At 43.6% G+C, this 15,987-nt stretch overlaps 1 protein-coding gene across 2 annotated transcripts in view; it reads left to right on the top strand.

The window, feature by feature from the left end:
* The window catches only part of FRAS1 (Fraser extracellular matrix complex subunit 1), a 171,233-nt gene that overhangs the window by 65,753 nt on the left and 89,493 nt on the right, over positions 1-15,987 (top strand). For both annotated transcript variants that reach the window (XM_087736406.1, XM_087736405.1), the window contains 9 exons: positions 517-676; positions 1,272-1,405; positions 4,076-4,159; positions 4,784-4,885; positions 4,989-5,180; positions 9,338-9,427; positions 10,990-11,137; positions 13,472-13,615; positions 13,937-14,071. In XM_087736406.1, the coding sequence (XP_087592532.1) occupies positions 517-676; positions 1,272-1,405; positions 4,076-4,159; positions 4,784-4,885; positions 4,989-5,180; positions 9,338-9,427; positions 10,990-11,137; positions 13,472-13,615; positions 13,937-14,071 (1,189 nt within the window). The remainder of the gene's footprint in view (positions 1-516; positions 677-1,271; positions 1,406-4,075; positions 4,160-4,783; positions 4,886-4,988; positions 5,181-9,337; positions 9,428-10,989; positions 11,138-13,471; positions 13,616-13,936; positions 14,072-15,987) is intronic.

Genomic DNA, 15,987 nt, shown 5'->3' with positions numbered 1-15,987 from the left:
CATGCCTCAGGGTAGAGGTATTTGTTTCTGCGTTAATGAATAAGCAAATCTAATGAGATTTTACTCACAGTGAAGTGTGTTAAGTATGTGGGGCGGGCAGTGTTCACCTGGCCACCGTGGTCAGGTGTGTGTTGGGGCCCATGTTGAATATTTCTCTTAAAGAAAACACATCTCTAAATGTTGAGTTTGGCCTACAGAAACTGTAGTGGAGAGGGGGTGTATCCAACAGCCTGGGTCTTTTGCAGTGGGTTGTTGCTGGATGCCACTCTGCAACAGGAAGGAAAATTAGGCTGATCTCTAGGTTTACTACTTTACCAGTATTAACTTACTTTTTGCCCCAACAGTGCAGCCAGGAGTAAGGGCTACACTGTGCAAAGATTGACTGGGCCTGCAAAAAAGTAAAGTTAATACTGGTGTAGGGGGGTCTTAAAAGGGAAAAGATATATTTACAGGTCTCACTGGCAGCTGGATTCACACATGTGTTTTCTGTGCCTTTGGTTGTGTTGCGCACTGCAGCACGGCACGCAGTGGGCCAGCTCTGGATGTGTCCGGTGCTCCTGTGCCCACGGGAAGGTGAACTGCACCCCCACTGCCTGCCCAGCCCTCGCTTGTGGACGAGGGGAGCTGCGATACACTGCTCAGGGATCCTGCTGTCCCAAATGCGTGGGCCGTGGCGGTGAGTATTGCGTGTGAACGGGGCGCTGGCTGGCTTCATTGATCCAAGCAGTAGGTCACTGGAAGTCTCCTTTTAGTCCCAAATCGGGAAAGCTTTTCTTTTCTTGTTCAGTTCTGTTGGGAAGACACTGGCATCAAGCGTGTTCCTGAATTCTCTTTCTGTCCTGCTACCATATTTACATTTTTAATGGCTTCACCTGTAGGCCAAGACAAAGTGATAAGATTTAAGCAGTGAGCAGATGTGCCTAATATGCCCTTATTTTTGGATATTAAAATCTGGAAAAAAAGATGCAGATATATCCTAGGTATTGAAGGTACCTTTGGCACTTGCAGACTTGGGCTGCAAGTTCCAAAAATGCCTGAGCTATTGGACACCTTTTCTGATAGAAGTCCAGTGGGAGAAGTGCACCCAGAGCTCTTAATTCACAAGTCAAAAGCTCTTAAAGACTGGTGGAATTGTTACTGTCATTACCTGCTTTGACAAACCAGAATTTTGAATTCTGAAATGCACAAAATCTGTGTTTTAGTTACGGGTGACGGAAAGGGATTAAAGGGCATTGGAAAAGAAAATTACCCATTGTTTTCATATCCCTTAGAGCCTTGCTCCTTTGATGGACGCTTGTTCCAGGATGGTGAGGACTGGGGCCTTGGTCGGTGCTCCAAATGCGTCTGCAGGGATGGCGCGACTCAGTGCTTCACAGCTTCCTGCCAGCCTCTACTGTGCAGCCAGGTCAGGACCCATCAGGGACATTACTCATGGCTGTCATTTCTCCTGCAGATGTACAAATTAGCAGGCAAATCTTCCGTGTGACAAGCGGGCGATTTGGAAAAGGGAGTTTTGATGTGTGGAAATGATGTGGAGTGACAGTTAAGTCTGTCAGTATACACGTGCTGTGTCTCTTCTCTAATATCTTCTTTCCCCACCACTTTACTCTTATCATGCCTTTGCTGGCTAATTAAACACAAATACTGTCTAAAGAAACTGCTTTTTGTTTTGCACTAAAAAAATGACGTAAGGTGTGAGGGAAGGAATGAAAGCACAAGATTTTTAATGGGAGTTTATCTTCACAAATTTCAGTGTTTGGTTTGCAGGTCTTGTTTACTTTTTTTTTTTTACAAGAACTCTAGAAATACAGTTGAAAGTAGTCAAAAGTGGATGTAATTCCCCTTTTGACTTAAAGACTTTAGAAATACAAGACAACTTCAGCTGAAAGAAGGGTCTCGGAGCACTGTTCCTTGGATGTACTTGTGTTTAGCAATCAACAAACCCAGTAAGATAAGTTAGGCAAGCTCAAGTAGTGACTCACGGTTTTAGTCCAATTGAGAGAACTGGGACGTTTCTGTCTCCAAGGTCTTTGCTGTGGACAGACGACGAGTTCTCAGCACTTGTGCAGCGATCAACCCAACCAAAACACTACAAGATTATAAACAGCGTTAACACAGGGGTTAGTAACAGCATAAAATTAATACACACTACTCCACACTGTACAAGTGACTCAATTTATTGAATTCTCTTTACTATATTGGAAGTGCTTAAGGCTGTGACTATGCTCTTTGGATTTCTTTTCATTGGGCCCATTGTACCAGTTTTCTTGGGCACCTTGGTGTGCTCCTTTACAACAGCATGCCATGCTAAGGAAATGCAGGAACTGGCTCCCTGGAAATCCCTCTTTCTGACCTTGACTTTGTGTTTTAGGAGCTGCCATTTCCCAAATATTTTTTAATCTATTACCACACTCAAATCACGAATCCAAAAGCTCCCTTGAAATGCCTGCTCTGGCTGAGCATACTTCCCTGTAGCACTGAGAAAAACAAAAGCAGTAGTCGTAAACTTTTTTTTTTCCTGTTGATGCTTACCCAGCTTTCTGTTACTGGACCAGATGTTTGTGCAATTAACACTTTTTTTTTTTTTGATAGAAGGAAAGCCCACCTATTTCTGTGCATGCTAATTCTGTTTTGCTTTGTCCTGAGATACTCAATTAGTATTCATTGACTAAGTACTGTGCATTAAAACAAATTCATGCCTGCTTTAGATTCCTCCTTTCCCACTCCAAATGGACTGATGTTATCTGCTGACTGATTGCACTGATGTTTAATCAGCTAATCATTGGAATTTAATTTGTGGAAACAGAAACAACTGTGTTGTCGCTGTGATGTATCTGAGAACAATTGGCCGAGAGCATCCAAGTTAACGCAGCAGGAAGCCTGTTCTGATGGTGTTCCAGATATTTCCTACCAAGGTGCCCGGTGGAAGGGACCTTGGCAGGATGAGCAAGGATCCTGTTCTGCTCTCAATCATGCCTAACATTTCCTTGCACGTGCCTTTATCTCTGTCACTTTCTTCGTTCTCCACTACCTGTCAAAAGCAAATACATAAATTCTCCCAGTATTAAACTCTCATCTTCCGTCTTTCAGATAACCGTGTCCTTCCCTGGGTGCTGAGGGAGAGGAATTTCAAAAATGCTTGTTGCATGCTGGCGTGCACCTGAATGTCACACTACATATCCCACCAAAATCCATGACAGAGTTCTTTTAACTCTGTTGGGAAATCTATCGTTGATAACTTCTATACAAAGTCTTCCACTCTTTCTTTGAAAGCGAGTGATTTGACTGGCAAAGCAGATGAGATAATAGCGCTTGGCATTTCGACGCTACTTTCGGTCCACACGTCGGCCTTCCGGCCGTCCTGATGTGGCTGGAGGGAGGTGCTGGTGAACAATACTACTCCAAATTGTTGGCTGTACATGAAATTGCAGCAGGGGAATTACAGACACGTTTTGGATGGAGTGGAGGCACGCAGGAACTGTTATATTGATGTGAAGTGCCAGCCTATTCCAATGTGTTTTAAATCAGTCATGAAAATGTTTAAATTAGGATAATCCAGTTTTAAGCATAATTTAACACCTGTACAGACAGTTATGCTGTATGGATTTAACTAAAACTGTGCAAATGCCTGAGAGATGGCGAGTGTAAATCACACATTCAAAGCCTCAAAATGTGGCAGTACCAGGAAAAAAATCTCTTCTCCGTCTCATGCTTTCATGTGCTACATAGCTTTATATATGCTTTTTTCCCTCTGTATATCTGTATACCTGAATATATGTGCTTTATCTCGTGTGTGTATGTGTTTTATCTGCATCTGTGTACCTATCTATGTATTTGGACCTCAATTGCCATCCAAAGAAGCCCAGAAAATGAGGTGAAGGAAATATCTTTCTAGCTTTCTATGATGATCTCATGCTGTGAAGACTGCCCCCAGATACTGGAGCCAAAATGAAGCCTTGAGTGACTGTGGGTTATCACACAAATTCTAAATGCCTGGAATTCCAGGCGGTGATCCTGAGCCCCATGTCAACTGTTCATGCTCTTATTTTACTTTTCTCTCCTGCTTTCTATTTAGGATGAAGTTATGGTTATGTCTCCTGGAAAATGCTGCCCAGAATGCGTTCCAAAGCCCTGCTCGGTGTCAGGAAGAGTGTACCAGGTAACCTTTGACGAGCCGCACCAGAAGGCAGTTGTTCACAAGTTCTGGCACATCTCTCTTTCCCTTCTCCGTGACATCTGACTTTCTGCCAGCACTGATAGCTTAGTATAACCGTTGCTTTTTTTCTTCCTGGAAAGCCAAAAGAGTTGAAAGAAATTAGGACTAGATAAGAATTTGCTGGCAAGCAGAAAGGAAGTTTGCAGGGTGAAGCAGATTAGGCACTTTCTTTTCACGCTTTTTTGAAGCAGGAAAGCAGAAAGCCCTGGTGAAGGTCAAGCTATAGCTTTCGTTGTATCATCTGGAATTAATTTATTATTTAATGAATATAAGTTTGTGAGATTTTCTGTTAATGATAATGTTTTGCTAATAGTAGTAGTTAAGGCCTCACCAATGTCACTGCCTTGCAGTTAATGAGAAATACACACCACAGTGTCATCTAGACCTCATACCTCTTCTTCCTGTTTGCTGATCATGTAGAGATAAGCATTTTTTCAGAAAAGTTTATTGTCGGATACAGACATGCAGAGGGAGCCATCGTATTCCATAAGCAGCACGGATTTCTGGAAAGAATTTGGTTATTTCCGAAGAGCATGTAACAATTGTATACGTGTTCTTTTTGAACAGCATGGCGAACAGTGGCAAAAAAATACCTGCACTGCATGTGCATGTCATAGAGGAGAAGTCCAATGTCTGAGAGAGACCTGTGACTCTATTACCTGTGAGAAGGTAGTTAAAAATCATTCACCTCTGATGCCCTGGCTGCACATATCACTGTGCCCGTGCCAACGGGTTCAGACGGTCCTGCTCAATGGTTGCTGATGTTTTGTAGGGGCAGAACAAAGTGCAGCGCCCGGGAAAGTGTTGTGAGGAGTGTGTGCCTTCCAAGGGAAACTGCTTGTATGATGGCACTACCAGGTACCACAGTGAGATGTGGAATAGTACCCGCTGCGACTTCTGCGTCTGTGATGAAGGGCAAGTCACTTGCCAGGAAGCAGAGTGTGGCAGAGTGGAGTGTGCCAAGGTAAGAAAGGTTTTCTTCTTGCAAGATGCATCTGTCAAGTCTTGGGATTTTTTTTTCCCCCTTTTTCTTTTTTCTTGAGTGACATCTTGAGATGCTCAAAGAACCTGCCCTTCTCTCGGGGCTCGTTTTGTGTGATTACCTTGAAAACACTTCACGGCAAAGGAGAGTAATCTTTGGATTTGCCATGCAAGGTTGACTGCTCAGTGGGCTTGCATTGTGAAGCAAGGCAGTGTGAATCAGTGACTAAATCAACTTGGATTCCCTCCCACGCTGTTGTCTGCCTGCTATAATGGAGGCTCAAACACCCAGAGGTTTCAGTGACCACCGGCTTTACCAGGAGCTGAACATGGGGAGAGACGTACAGGTCAGAGACAGTTAAAAGCTTAAGGAACGTTCCTTTTATCTTCATTCTGTATGCTACAGGGGGCTTCAGTAAGGTAGTTGGATATGGAAGTCAGCGTTCCACTTTTCTTCATTTTTTTCCATGCCATTCTTGGCATGGAAGCGAAGCTGGTAATGTATTTTATTCCCAGTGCTTTTTACTCCAAAACTAAACCCCTCCGCCAGGTTAGGTTATATTTACTCTGTAGCGGATGTGCAAAACGCATTAGATAGGGTTGAACGCTTCACATGCAGACGCACACCCCCTACAAATATGTTTTGAGTTGCCTGTTTGCAGTAGGATAAGACTTCCGTGGTGTTTGTCACCGCATCTGTTTTAATTAGTGGGCTAATATCTGCTTTATACCTGCTACTCCACAGTGTCAGCGAAGAGAAGGGAAGGAATTGTAGCCCTGCAAGTCTTCTCTCTCAGTGGCAATGCTTTTCTGGCAACTGCTTGTGTGCTGAATGTTGAGTAGCAGCACCCTTGTGTTGCGACTGAAGTCCAGCCAAAATCCAGACATAACGGATTCACTGGATTAGATTGTTTTAATGAGTGTTCAAAAAAGTGAGAATCTGCACATGGGCTCCCAGATGATGATCATGCAGAGAGGATGTGTCTAGGAATAAAAGCGTGTGCTTGTTCGTCTGAGATTGTGCCTTTTAAATAGCAAAAATGCATTGAGTGTGGGACCCCGACTCTTGTCACTGGTGTAGTACTGCTGACCATCATCTGACCTTAAACTGCACGGAGAGGTTTTGCTGGGTGGAAAGTCGTGGTTGTCATAAAATCTTGTGCACTCGCATCTGTTTCAGTCAGCTTCCTGCATGCTTATGGCTGTAAATTGGATCATTTACACTAATGATGATGGCATGCTGTCATGGCTCAGTAGGGAGAATTATTTAATATTCATGCTCGTATCTTGGGTACTGACAAAGAATCCATTATTCAGAAAAGGCAGGGATATTTTACAGAACAATAGCTGGAAACATTAACACGTAGGGTTCAAAACTGGGGGGGTTCAAAAATGTGCAGCGTATCACTCGCACGATAATTTTTCAAACTCGGGCTCCCTGAGGTAACCACCCATCTAAAAGCCCGAGCATCTCAAAAAGTTGTATTATTTGTCAGCGTATGAACCGCTGCAATTTTGAATTGGTTGAAACGCGATTGCTAGGAGGGCAGAAGGAGGAAGACAGTGTCCTTTGTTGTAGAGAAGAGTTACGGTCCCACTTGATAAAAGATACTTGCCCAGGGATTTATTATTCTGCGTGGCTTCCCTTAAGATAAACTAGCTTCCTCAAGTCATGTTCAGTCATAGTTGATCTCAATAGTACAAGGTGCACATTAATTAATTACAAGAAAATATTTACTCAAAAAGCAAATGAAATATTTTCTTTTTCCTTTGCTTTTTCCTTTTTGAGTTGTAGCTCTGTTTTTTAGACGCCTGCATCAATAAATCAGAGCTGATGTGAAGCTAGGAGCATTTGGATTCATCTCTTCATTAAGGCACTATTAATTTTCTCGTCACATTGTCCTATTTAAAATGTAATGAGGCCACAGATATGAACTGCAAATCCTAGACAGCTCGACGTAGCATAGCAGCATTACGTGAGGGCAGGGTAGAGGTTTATCTTATAAACCCTTTCAAACAAACCTGGCCAGCAAGTGCCAAATGAAAGCGTCTGTGGTGATTCTGACCGAATCTTCAAAAAGCCATTTTCCGCAGGTTACTGACGAGCTAGGGATACGGGTTCTGTGGCACGCTGGGTTAGCTATGGATGTTGAAGTGGATGCGCTCAACCAAAACCCCTCAAACTGTCAGTGCACCAAATAATCCTGCTGGAGCGCTTGCCAGCACCCCAGCTAAGTAAGCACACTCGTGACAAAGTTCAGAGGAGGGCGGGTCGTGGGTGCTAGCCGGGGATGCTGCAGCCTACCCACTCGGGTAGGCTGGTGATGAAATATTTCTGCTGCCGGCCCTGGAACCTACAGGATCAGTCAGATAGAGCTTGCAGGGCGCTGCGTGACTGCCATACAGCCGGCAAGCTGCAGGAGTCTTTCCGATATTTAGAGTTACGGATGGTGCGTGTGGATGTAGGTGTGTACGTGTTTGAGAGAGATTGCATACCACGTTTTTTTCTCCTTTCTGCCTCCCTGCCCATCGCTGCCTTTCAGTGTTCTCAACCTGGAATATGAGGAATCTCTCTTCAGCAAAGCCACAAGTTATCTCACGTGGCCTCTCCCTTTTCTGAGTCTTGGCAGAGCAGCGTGGTTGCATTTTTTTTGCCTGGGTGAGCCATGTTCCATGGCTAGTTGTTCTCAGTTTTCCTATAGCGCGTGTTTATGTATGCGGGTGGGGATGTGGGCAGGGCTGGGGATGGGAGAGTTTACAGTACATAGTAGTGACATGAGATCCAACCACGGCCAGTGGCGTTTTGATGTAATGATTTAAGAGCAAAAACGTATAGAGCCAGCAGAGAGAGATTTAGGCTGTGTGTGGTCCTCGATGACTGAGAACCATACGGTTTCTCCTCTTAACCATTCTCAGAAATGCATGAGGGTTGCTGTTATTGCCTTATCTATGTCTAAAGTAATTCACGTACATAAATTGGTGAGCGTGCCAGTGTGGCACGGCAAAAAATATCCTGGAGTGACTGCTGGAACAGATGCCCGGTTGGTGTAAATCAGCAAAGCTGTTTGGTAAACTTGGCGCTTAGCTGAATTTCGTGAGCCGCCAGAAGAAAGCAGCAACACGCTGAAATGGCAGCCAGCGTGAGCTGTGTGATTTCACTGGGTGTGTGAGCCCCTCACAAACATTTAACGCACGGTCATGACTTCTCCGTTTGTCACAGGTAAGTAACCAGCATGACTGCAAAGTTAGGAAGATTATGCCTGCTGAGATTTGGGATGAGTATTAACACTGACATTTAAAGGGCATAGATTAAATGAGTGCTCAGTGCAGATCGGCATAAAATCTAGTTTCGTCCTTCATTTGTAACTTTTAAATTGTATTGGTTTTGTATATGTATGTCTGTGTTCTGACTAGTATGTATTACCCTGCCTATGTTTATAGTGCATGAGAATCTGGTCCAGAAAAGCTACTCAGGTCAGGAAATGGAAGCTGTTTCTTTTGAGCTGTGTCCTGGTTCCCTAGGACAGAGTCTCCCTCTTTTCTAAATGCTCAGCTTCCACTTGGGCGCAAAAAGTTGTGACGACTTAGGGCACTTTGTTCCCTTCTCCTGCTGCTAAATTCTCATCTTCAAACCAAAGTTATTTAAGTGGATTCTGTGGAGTTGTACAGTTGTAACAAAGAACAGGCTGTTTCCATCTGGGATAAGTAGAGCATGTGCTTTGAAATTCTCTCGGGGAAAAAGAGTCAAACATTCAAAATGAAGGTAAGCTTCTATGCATTGAGATCTTGACAGTGGTCCAGTAAAATCCTGGTGATTCATAACAAAAATATGGCATTCCTATTCTCTGTACTTGCAGTGGATTATATTGGGGGGTTCTTTCTCTGCAGGATTTAGGGATGAAGTAATGGCCTTATCGCCAAATTCCCTGGCCTTTTCTGAGGTTGGTTCTGCAACTGCACTATTCGCTGATCGCATTTTTCAAACTGTACCTACAGAGATGAAGTAGGATAGAGAGAAGATAAGGTGAAATGAGATATTGAAGATTGCATTCCAGGGCAAGAGCTGTTCTGCCTCTGCATTCCACAGTATTTTTGGTGGTGTTGATTCCATTTGAATTGCTGCAACCTTTCTCTTCACAGGGTGAAGAATTAATTCACTTAGATGGGAAGTGCTGTCCTGAATGTATTTCAAGTAATAGTTACTGTGTTTACAAAGAGCATACCAAAGCCGTGAGTATCCTGGTACTTTGGAGCACGTACTAGTGAGTTCTGCTCATAAAGGTTTGGAGTAATTGACTCTCCCTGTCCAGTTCTGAGAAGGATATTGTTTGCAAGTGTAGCAGAAAAATAATCTACTAATATTGTCTGCAGATCGCTTTTACAATTTCCAGAATGCATTTGTTTATAAGGTGTGCTGCAGAGTTTAAGTTTGCCTTGCTTTCCTTTGCGTGGTATAATCAATCATTTCCCTGTAATACTTAATATACGTACTCATAGGTTTCCTGCAGTTCTCATGGAGTTGAAGATGCCTGACTTTAATCCTATAAAGTAGAGGGGCAGGGTATACCTTTCTGCCTATGCTTCCCACTGATTTTAATTTTTACTGGGACAGGAGTCCATTTTTTTAGGAATATTTTCAAGGGACTTTCCTTCTGAAGTTAAATAGAAAGGAAACGTTAAGTATCTTGGATTAAATATACCAGCAATGGACTTTTCGTTGCTCGGACAGATGAGGACTGGAGCTCATCGCTGCTATTTGCCAACAGATGTGAGAAATGGGAATTTTAATACTGCTTTGTTTTTTTTTAATGGTAATACTTCCCTTTCCTTCCTCAGATCTCTCTCTCTGACCCAAGTGAGGTAAAACGTATGAAGGTGTCAGGTTTATTCCAGTCTGTGCTTTATCTCTTTTAAGAGAAGAACTGGCACAAAAGCTTCGCGGGCATTTAAAATGCTTACTCTCTCTTTTCTGCCTTTTGACTTCCTCACGTGTTGCCAGCAGAGCCTCAGCCGCTGAGGGCAGCTTCTGTGGCCTTTTGAGCACGCCAAGGGATGCGGATCGCAGGAGGGGAACAGTGGGTGCAAGATCTCTCTCCTCCACCGACTAATAAAAGTAGACAGGTGTCGGGTGCGATGGGTAGTTTTGAAGCAAGCCGGTGATACCTCTTCATCTCTGTGGTGTTCCGGCCGGTCCTTGGTGATGGCAAACAAGGCAATAGAAGAGAGGGGGAGAAGAAGTAAAATGCTGTCAAGGTTAGAAAGAGATTTCAGGTGTGACAAAAAGGTCATTATGCAAAGACATAGATTCAGGCAGAGGACAGATTGTGGGTATCTTCTGTTCTGATACAGAGCAGATTCAAGTACTTGTTACCGGGCTGTGAAAAATAAGTGAACAAGTGAGGCAGCAAAATTTGGAGACAGGAGAAAATGCCTTGAGTCAGAGAAAACGAAGGGAGGTGAAGAAGTAGAAAGGACTTAACGGCTAACTGAAAAACACCCTGCTTTGGAGGGAGTGCTGAGAGGGAATGAGAGGTGTTCACGGGCCAAGGACTCCTCAGTAGGCACTTTGCAGGCTGCCTTATTCTGGAAAGGCAAAGAGAGCAAGAGGGTTAATGGTAGAGAGGCAGGCAGTCCCATGTCGGCAGGCCTCGGTGCTGAAACAGTCCCAGAAATGTTTAATTTACTTGTCAATTGCCCTGCAATTTACCCAGAGATTCCGTGCGTGGCAAAACCACTTTGTGCAAAGGCTCTCCTTCACTGCTGATGCTGGCCGTTCGCTGTTTCTTGTGCAGAACGGAGCGAAATGGGAAGAAGGGCCGTGCGGAGAATGCGAATGCCGAGACGCGGAGGTGACCTGCTTCCAGCGCTCCTGCCCGCCCTGCCCGCTGGGCAGCCTGGCTGTTGAGGCGAAGGGTGACTGCTGCCCGCGCTGCGAGCCAGGTACAGACCCAGGGTCAATCGTTTCTTACTGTCCCCCTTTTTGGGAGGGAGAGTGTGCGTTGCATACGCCTCTGGCACGGGGGTTGTTCTGGCATCCCTGCGGCCCTCGCTTCCCCGGTACCGGTCTGATACCTGTGTTGAATTTTAAGTTGTCTTCAGTTTGTAGTTGCTAATTAACTCATTTTCATATAATTTAATTAGGGTTCTTAGAGAGGTTTAGGGCTCCATCCAAAGGCTCCCACTGACTTCCCCTGGTTTAAACGGTAGCTTTCTTTTGGCAAAAGAGTTTCTCCTTGGGGTTGGTGTTTTGGAAATGTTTCGTCTTTTTTTTTCCCCCCCTCAACATGGGTTTCATAAGGCAGGGGACTGCTCCTTTCTGAATCCTACCGTGGGTTTTGGAGTTTCTGGGCTCCTGATTATTTCTTGGGAGTGGAAAAGAAAAAAGAAGCTGTTTACACTGTTATGCCACAAGCTCACCTGGGGCTGAATGGCTGCCAGTTCATAATTACTTGGAAAGATTAGGATAGCCTTAGCTTATATGTTAATTTTGCATGTAAATTAATTTTTCTCCAGGATATTGTCATTCTCCTTGATTTACATTTCATAGTTGGTAAGCTTTAGCTGTGGTTTGCTAATTTTTCATGTTGGTAGCTCTTCTTGTTGCATTCATGTAACTTTGGTTTTATCAGAGTGCTCCAGTTAATGTTTTATCTCAGTAAAAAGAAAATAGCTTCATAGTTTAATTATGCTGTCATTTGCAGGAGTGCCTCAGCACAGTTGCCATATTAATGTTTTAAATCTTGTTATTTACTGCATGCTAATAAAAATGCAAAGCGCTACAAATTGCAAAGTGAGGAAAATGAGTTTCGGACAGTTCAGATCAAATTGTCCTGGATTTTCAAAAGGGAGCAGCATCTGCACAGGCTCCTAAGAAGGGGACAGATTATAAAGTGCTCTCAGCACCCATCTGTTCTCCTGCTTATCAAAAAATGCCACTGTGTACTGGTTACCCTTGAAAATCTGGCCTCTTCGTTTAGCTTCCGTAATGGTAGCGTTTTGGAAAATACAGGCTTTGAAGTCATGCTATTGGACGTACAGAGCGAAACTTGCGGTTTTGTGTCCTAAAAGGGTGAATGGAAATTTCATTTACTGAAGCCTGCTGTTTTCCCTCTGTCTTTTTCGGCGTCGCGTTGAACGGAATGAGAAACAAATGCAAAATCCAGCCTGCGGCAGTTCAATCTGTGAGCCCAGAGCATCAGTCCCTAACGCATCTGCTTCGTTAAAGCCAGTAAAAATTTATTGCGGCTTCTCACAGATGTGTCGGGGGGAAGCAGGCAGAGAGAACCCATTCATTTTCAGCCAGTGTAAAGCATCTAGCCCTAGTACAGCTGTATTTATGTGAAAACCAGCAAATATGCCCTCTCACTGAGACATTCGGGTTGGAGCAGAGGGAATTTTTTTGTACCTGGCGAAAAATTGTCCATTCTGTACCTCGCGCATAGCCAGTTCGTTGTCAGGCTGGAAGGATGGGGCTGCATATACCTTTGGAAGGTTACTGGAAAGAAATAGATAGAGGCAGAGCATCCTATAGTCATTCCTCCTGTTTATCACTGTGGATTAATTATTATCTACATTATTATTTACAACTGCATGTCTTCTTGATTCCTGATCCTTTCCTTAGGTACATCTCCGTGGAAACTTGGAGGTTATTTAGTGTAAATGAAGGAGAGTTTTCAGCAGGAGAAGGAGAGTTTTTTCCTTTTTGCTGACTGGTCAGGAAGGAACAGGCAGCTTTTCTTCCAGCAAGCAAAAGTAGCTCTGTAGTAAAGCAAAAGTAGTCCTTCGCCGGACCTCTGCAGAGAGAGCAACCATGCCATTTGAGAAAGTACCCCTGGTCAGGAATGATTGCTACGGTGCTGTGACATAAAGCGTTTGACTGGAGGGGGAGCGGTCTGCCACCTGTACTCTGACCTGGCATGGACACAGTCTTGACTTATTGCCGGGTTTGACTGAAGGAAAACTCAAATTCAGGTTGTTTCGGCCCATTAATTTCTGATGACTTACGATTTTTACCGCTGAGAAACCGTGTGGACAGTTATTTATCAATAGTCTAGAAAATCTGAGTCTGTCTCATGTACTAGAATACAGCAATGTAATGTTTAGCCCCTTTCATGTGATCTTGGAAAAAAACCATTCCAAAACTAACACGCCTTGAACTACCTGCAGAAATAAGTAATAAATTTCACTTTGATTTTGGAGGATGCATTGTTTTATGCTTTCCTGATTGAAAACACTGCTGATGGTTTTTACCTTTGTGTCTTTTCTTTGTGCCAGTTGACTGCCACCCAGACTGTTTGACCTGCTCTCAGTCCTTTGATCGCTGTAACGCCTGCCGAGATGCAAGAAGGCAGCTGCAGGATGGGCGCTGTGTGGAGACGTGTGAATCGGGCTTCTACCAGGATGGGGGGACTTGCTTAGGTAACTTCTGCAAGGGCTGACACCCTGTCAGATGACTGTCTTCTCTGTGGCTTGCTGTGCTTTTGTTTGTAGGATCCCACAGGCTCATTATAAAGAGATTGCCAGGCTTTGTTTGGAAAAGCATTCAGGCGCATGCTGAGTAGTAACCATGGGCTTAAGATTTCAGGAGGTTTCAGGTGGAAGCCCCTGAAAAATGCAAATTCTCAAACTCTTTTGCCAAAATGAAGCAAAATTGTCGCCTTTTATCAGAGCAGGAGAGTCTTGCTGCATCAAGACATGTGGGATTAATACATCCTCCTTTTCTATTCTTTCTCTTGGAAGCCTGCAATGAAACATGCTCAGCCTGTACCAATGGATTTGAGTGCTCCTTGTGCCGGACATCCCTGCTAATGAAGAACGGGCAGTGTGTGACTTCGTGCGGGAGGGGATACTTTCAGGATCACCTCCTCTGCACAGGTAACTCAAAGCAAAAAAGGCTGCAATACTTTGTGATAGCCAAACAGCAGACAAAAGCGGTACCCCAGCTATTAGATATACTCTCTGTTGAGGGATCTGCTGTTGACATAGGTGTTAATGTTCACCCTAGAGTAAAGGAAGGAGTGAACAGAGAAACTAAGTCATACAGTGTAAAATTGATTACTGGTTGGGGAAATATTCATTAAAATTCCTCAGCAGATCAGTTCTGTTGGTCTAAAACTCTCTGCTTTTGAACACTGCGTTTTTTCACCACTGTCCTCTTTCAAGTCAGAATTTTCTTTTGGAAAAGCGACTGTGGTTTTTGTGGTGTTAAGGGTACAGAGCAGGAGGTATGCACTAATTTTACTAAGGATATAACACCTTGAGCCATGCCTGGCCATCTGATCTGTGGGGGTTTTCTTTGAATTCAGTGCAGGCTAACTGCAGTTGCTAATGCCAGACCTTTCAGGAGACAGTACTTTGAGGTGCGTAGAAAATTGCTTGGAGGGATGGGGATAGAACTGAGAAAAGCACACAGAAAATACTTTCTGGAAATTTTCTTTGCTTTGTTTTGCCATTCATTTGTTTCATACAGTGCGCTCTTCCTGAAAGTCGATTGGACTAACTGTTCTCAGGAAGCATATTTACAAAATAAATTAGTAATTCTATAAAACACCGAGATGCATCTAAATCACTAACACTAAAAGTGTTAGTGATTGGAAAGACTAAGATTGTGAAGTTAGAGTTTTCTCTTTGATGGAGGTATGATAGTGCCTTCATGAGCTTCCCCTGCTCCTGTGAAATATTTTTACTTTTCCCAGACTGTAAGGCAGCTGCTTTTTCATCGTGACAGTTTAATTGTTTTCTCTAAAGTTAACACTTTTCTCCTCTTGATGTTGGCCTTTTTAGAAGGCTTCTAATTATTTCTGCAGCTATAATTCAGCAAAGGGGTGGAGCACACGCTTAACTTCTTGAGCCGTCACTTTAATTTGTTCGGAACTAGCCCTCCTGCTTAAATACAGGCTTAGGGCTTTTTGGCAGATTTCACGGGAAAGCACTTCAGATTCTAAGTCCAGCTTCCTTTTCTGAAGTGGTTTGCCTCGAAGAGCTGACGGTTTGTTTCAAGTTTTGAAAGTCCGAAAAACCTCTGTCCTCCAGCAGCGACTGTAGACTAGGGCCCCATTGTGCATGTATAAATAGAAGAGAGAGACCCAGTCCAAAAGAATTTATGGACTTAAGTATCAAATAATCTTCTACTTCATTTGGTTTTATTTTACCATTTCCTTTCCACCTGCTCCTAGTGTTTTAATTGGCAGTGCCCATGTACTGCCGAAGTGGTGGGGAAAGGCTAACGTTTCGTTTTATTACTGGTTTGTAGATTACTGATTGTACATTCCATCCAAATTTGCAGTCACGCATGCTTGTAGCTGAAAGTTGCTGGGAAAATTTGTTCCTATTTCCTCGAGGGAATTAAACCAATTTGCTTTAGTTCTGCCTGGCTGCATTTTCTGCATAAAGTCAAACCAGTGGAGAAAGTCTTAAATTTCCGATACAGTCCTTAACTCATTGCCATTCACTCTTTCTTTGTATCCTCTCTGTTTTTACAAATCTGTCATCTGATTGTCCAGACGAGCCTTGGGCTGTTCAGAAATATTTTTCTCAGAAGAGTTTTAGCATCTGCAATAAGCATGTTCCAAAATCACAAAAAGGATGAACTAGACTGTGTTAATTACTATAGTTCCAGTAAACTCCCTCTTGTGGAATTCCCTCTGGAGATGAAAAAGACCTGTGAGACCAGGTTTCTTACTCCATCCTGTTGTTGAAACACTGTTGTCTGCGTTGTGACGAAGCACAGCCTTTCCTCTTGTTCATGTTTTATAGCATCTGGTCTAACTGAATCTATTTTGAATTTTGGA

The sequence above is a fragment of the Nipponia nippon genome, unplaced genomic scaffold (genome assembly GCF_047370975.1).
Source record: "Nipponia nippon isolate SJK-2023a ecotype South Korea unplaced genomic scaffold, ASM4737097v1 scaffold_6, whole genome shotgun sequence".
In the NCBI taxonomy this organism is placed as follows: domain Eukaryota; kingdom Metazoa; phylum Chordata; class Aves; order Pelecaniformes; family Threskiornithidae; genus Nipponia; species Nipponia nippon.
This window is presented reverse-complemented; position numbering and strand designations above follow the sequence as displayed.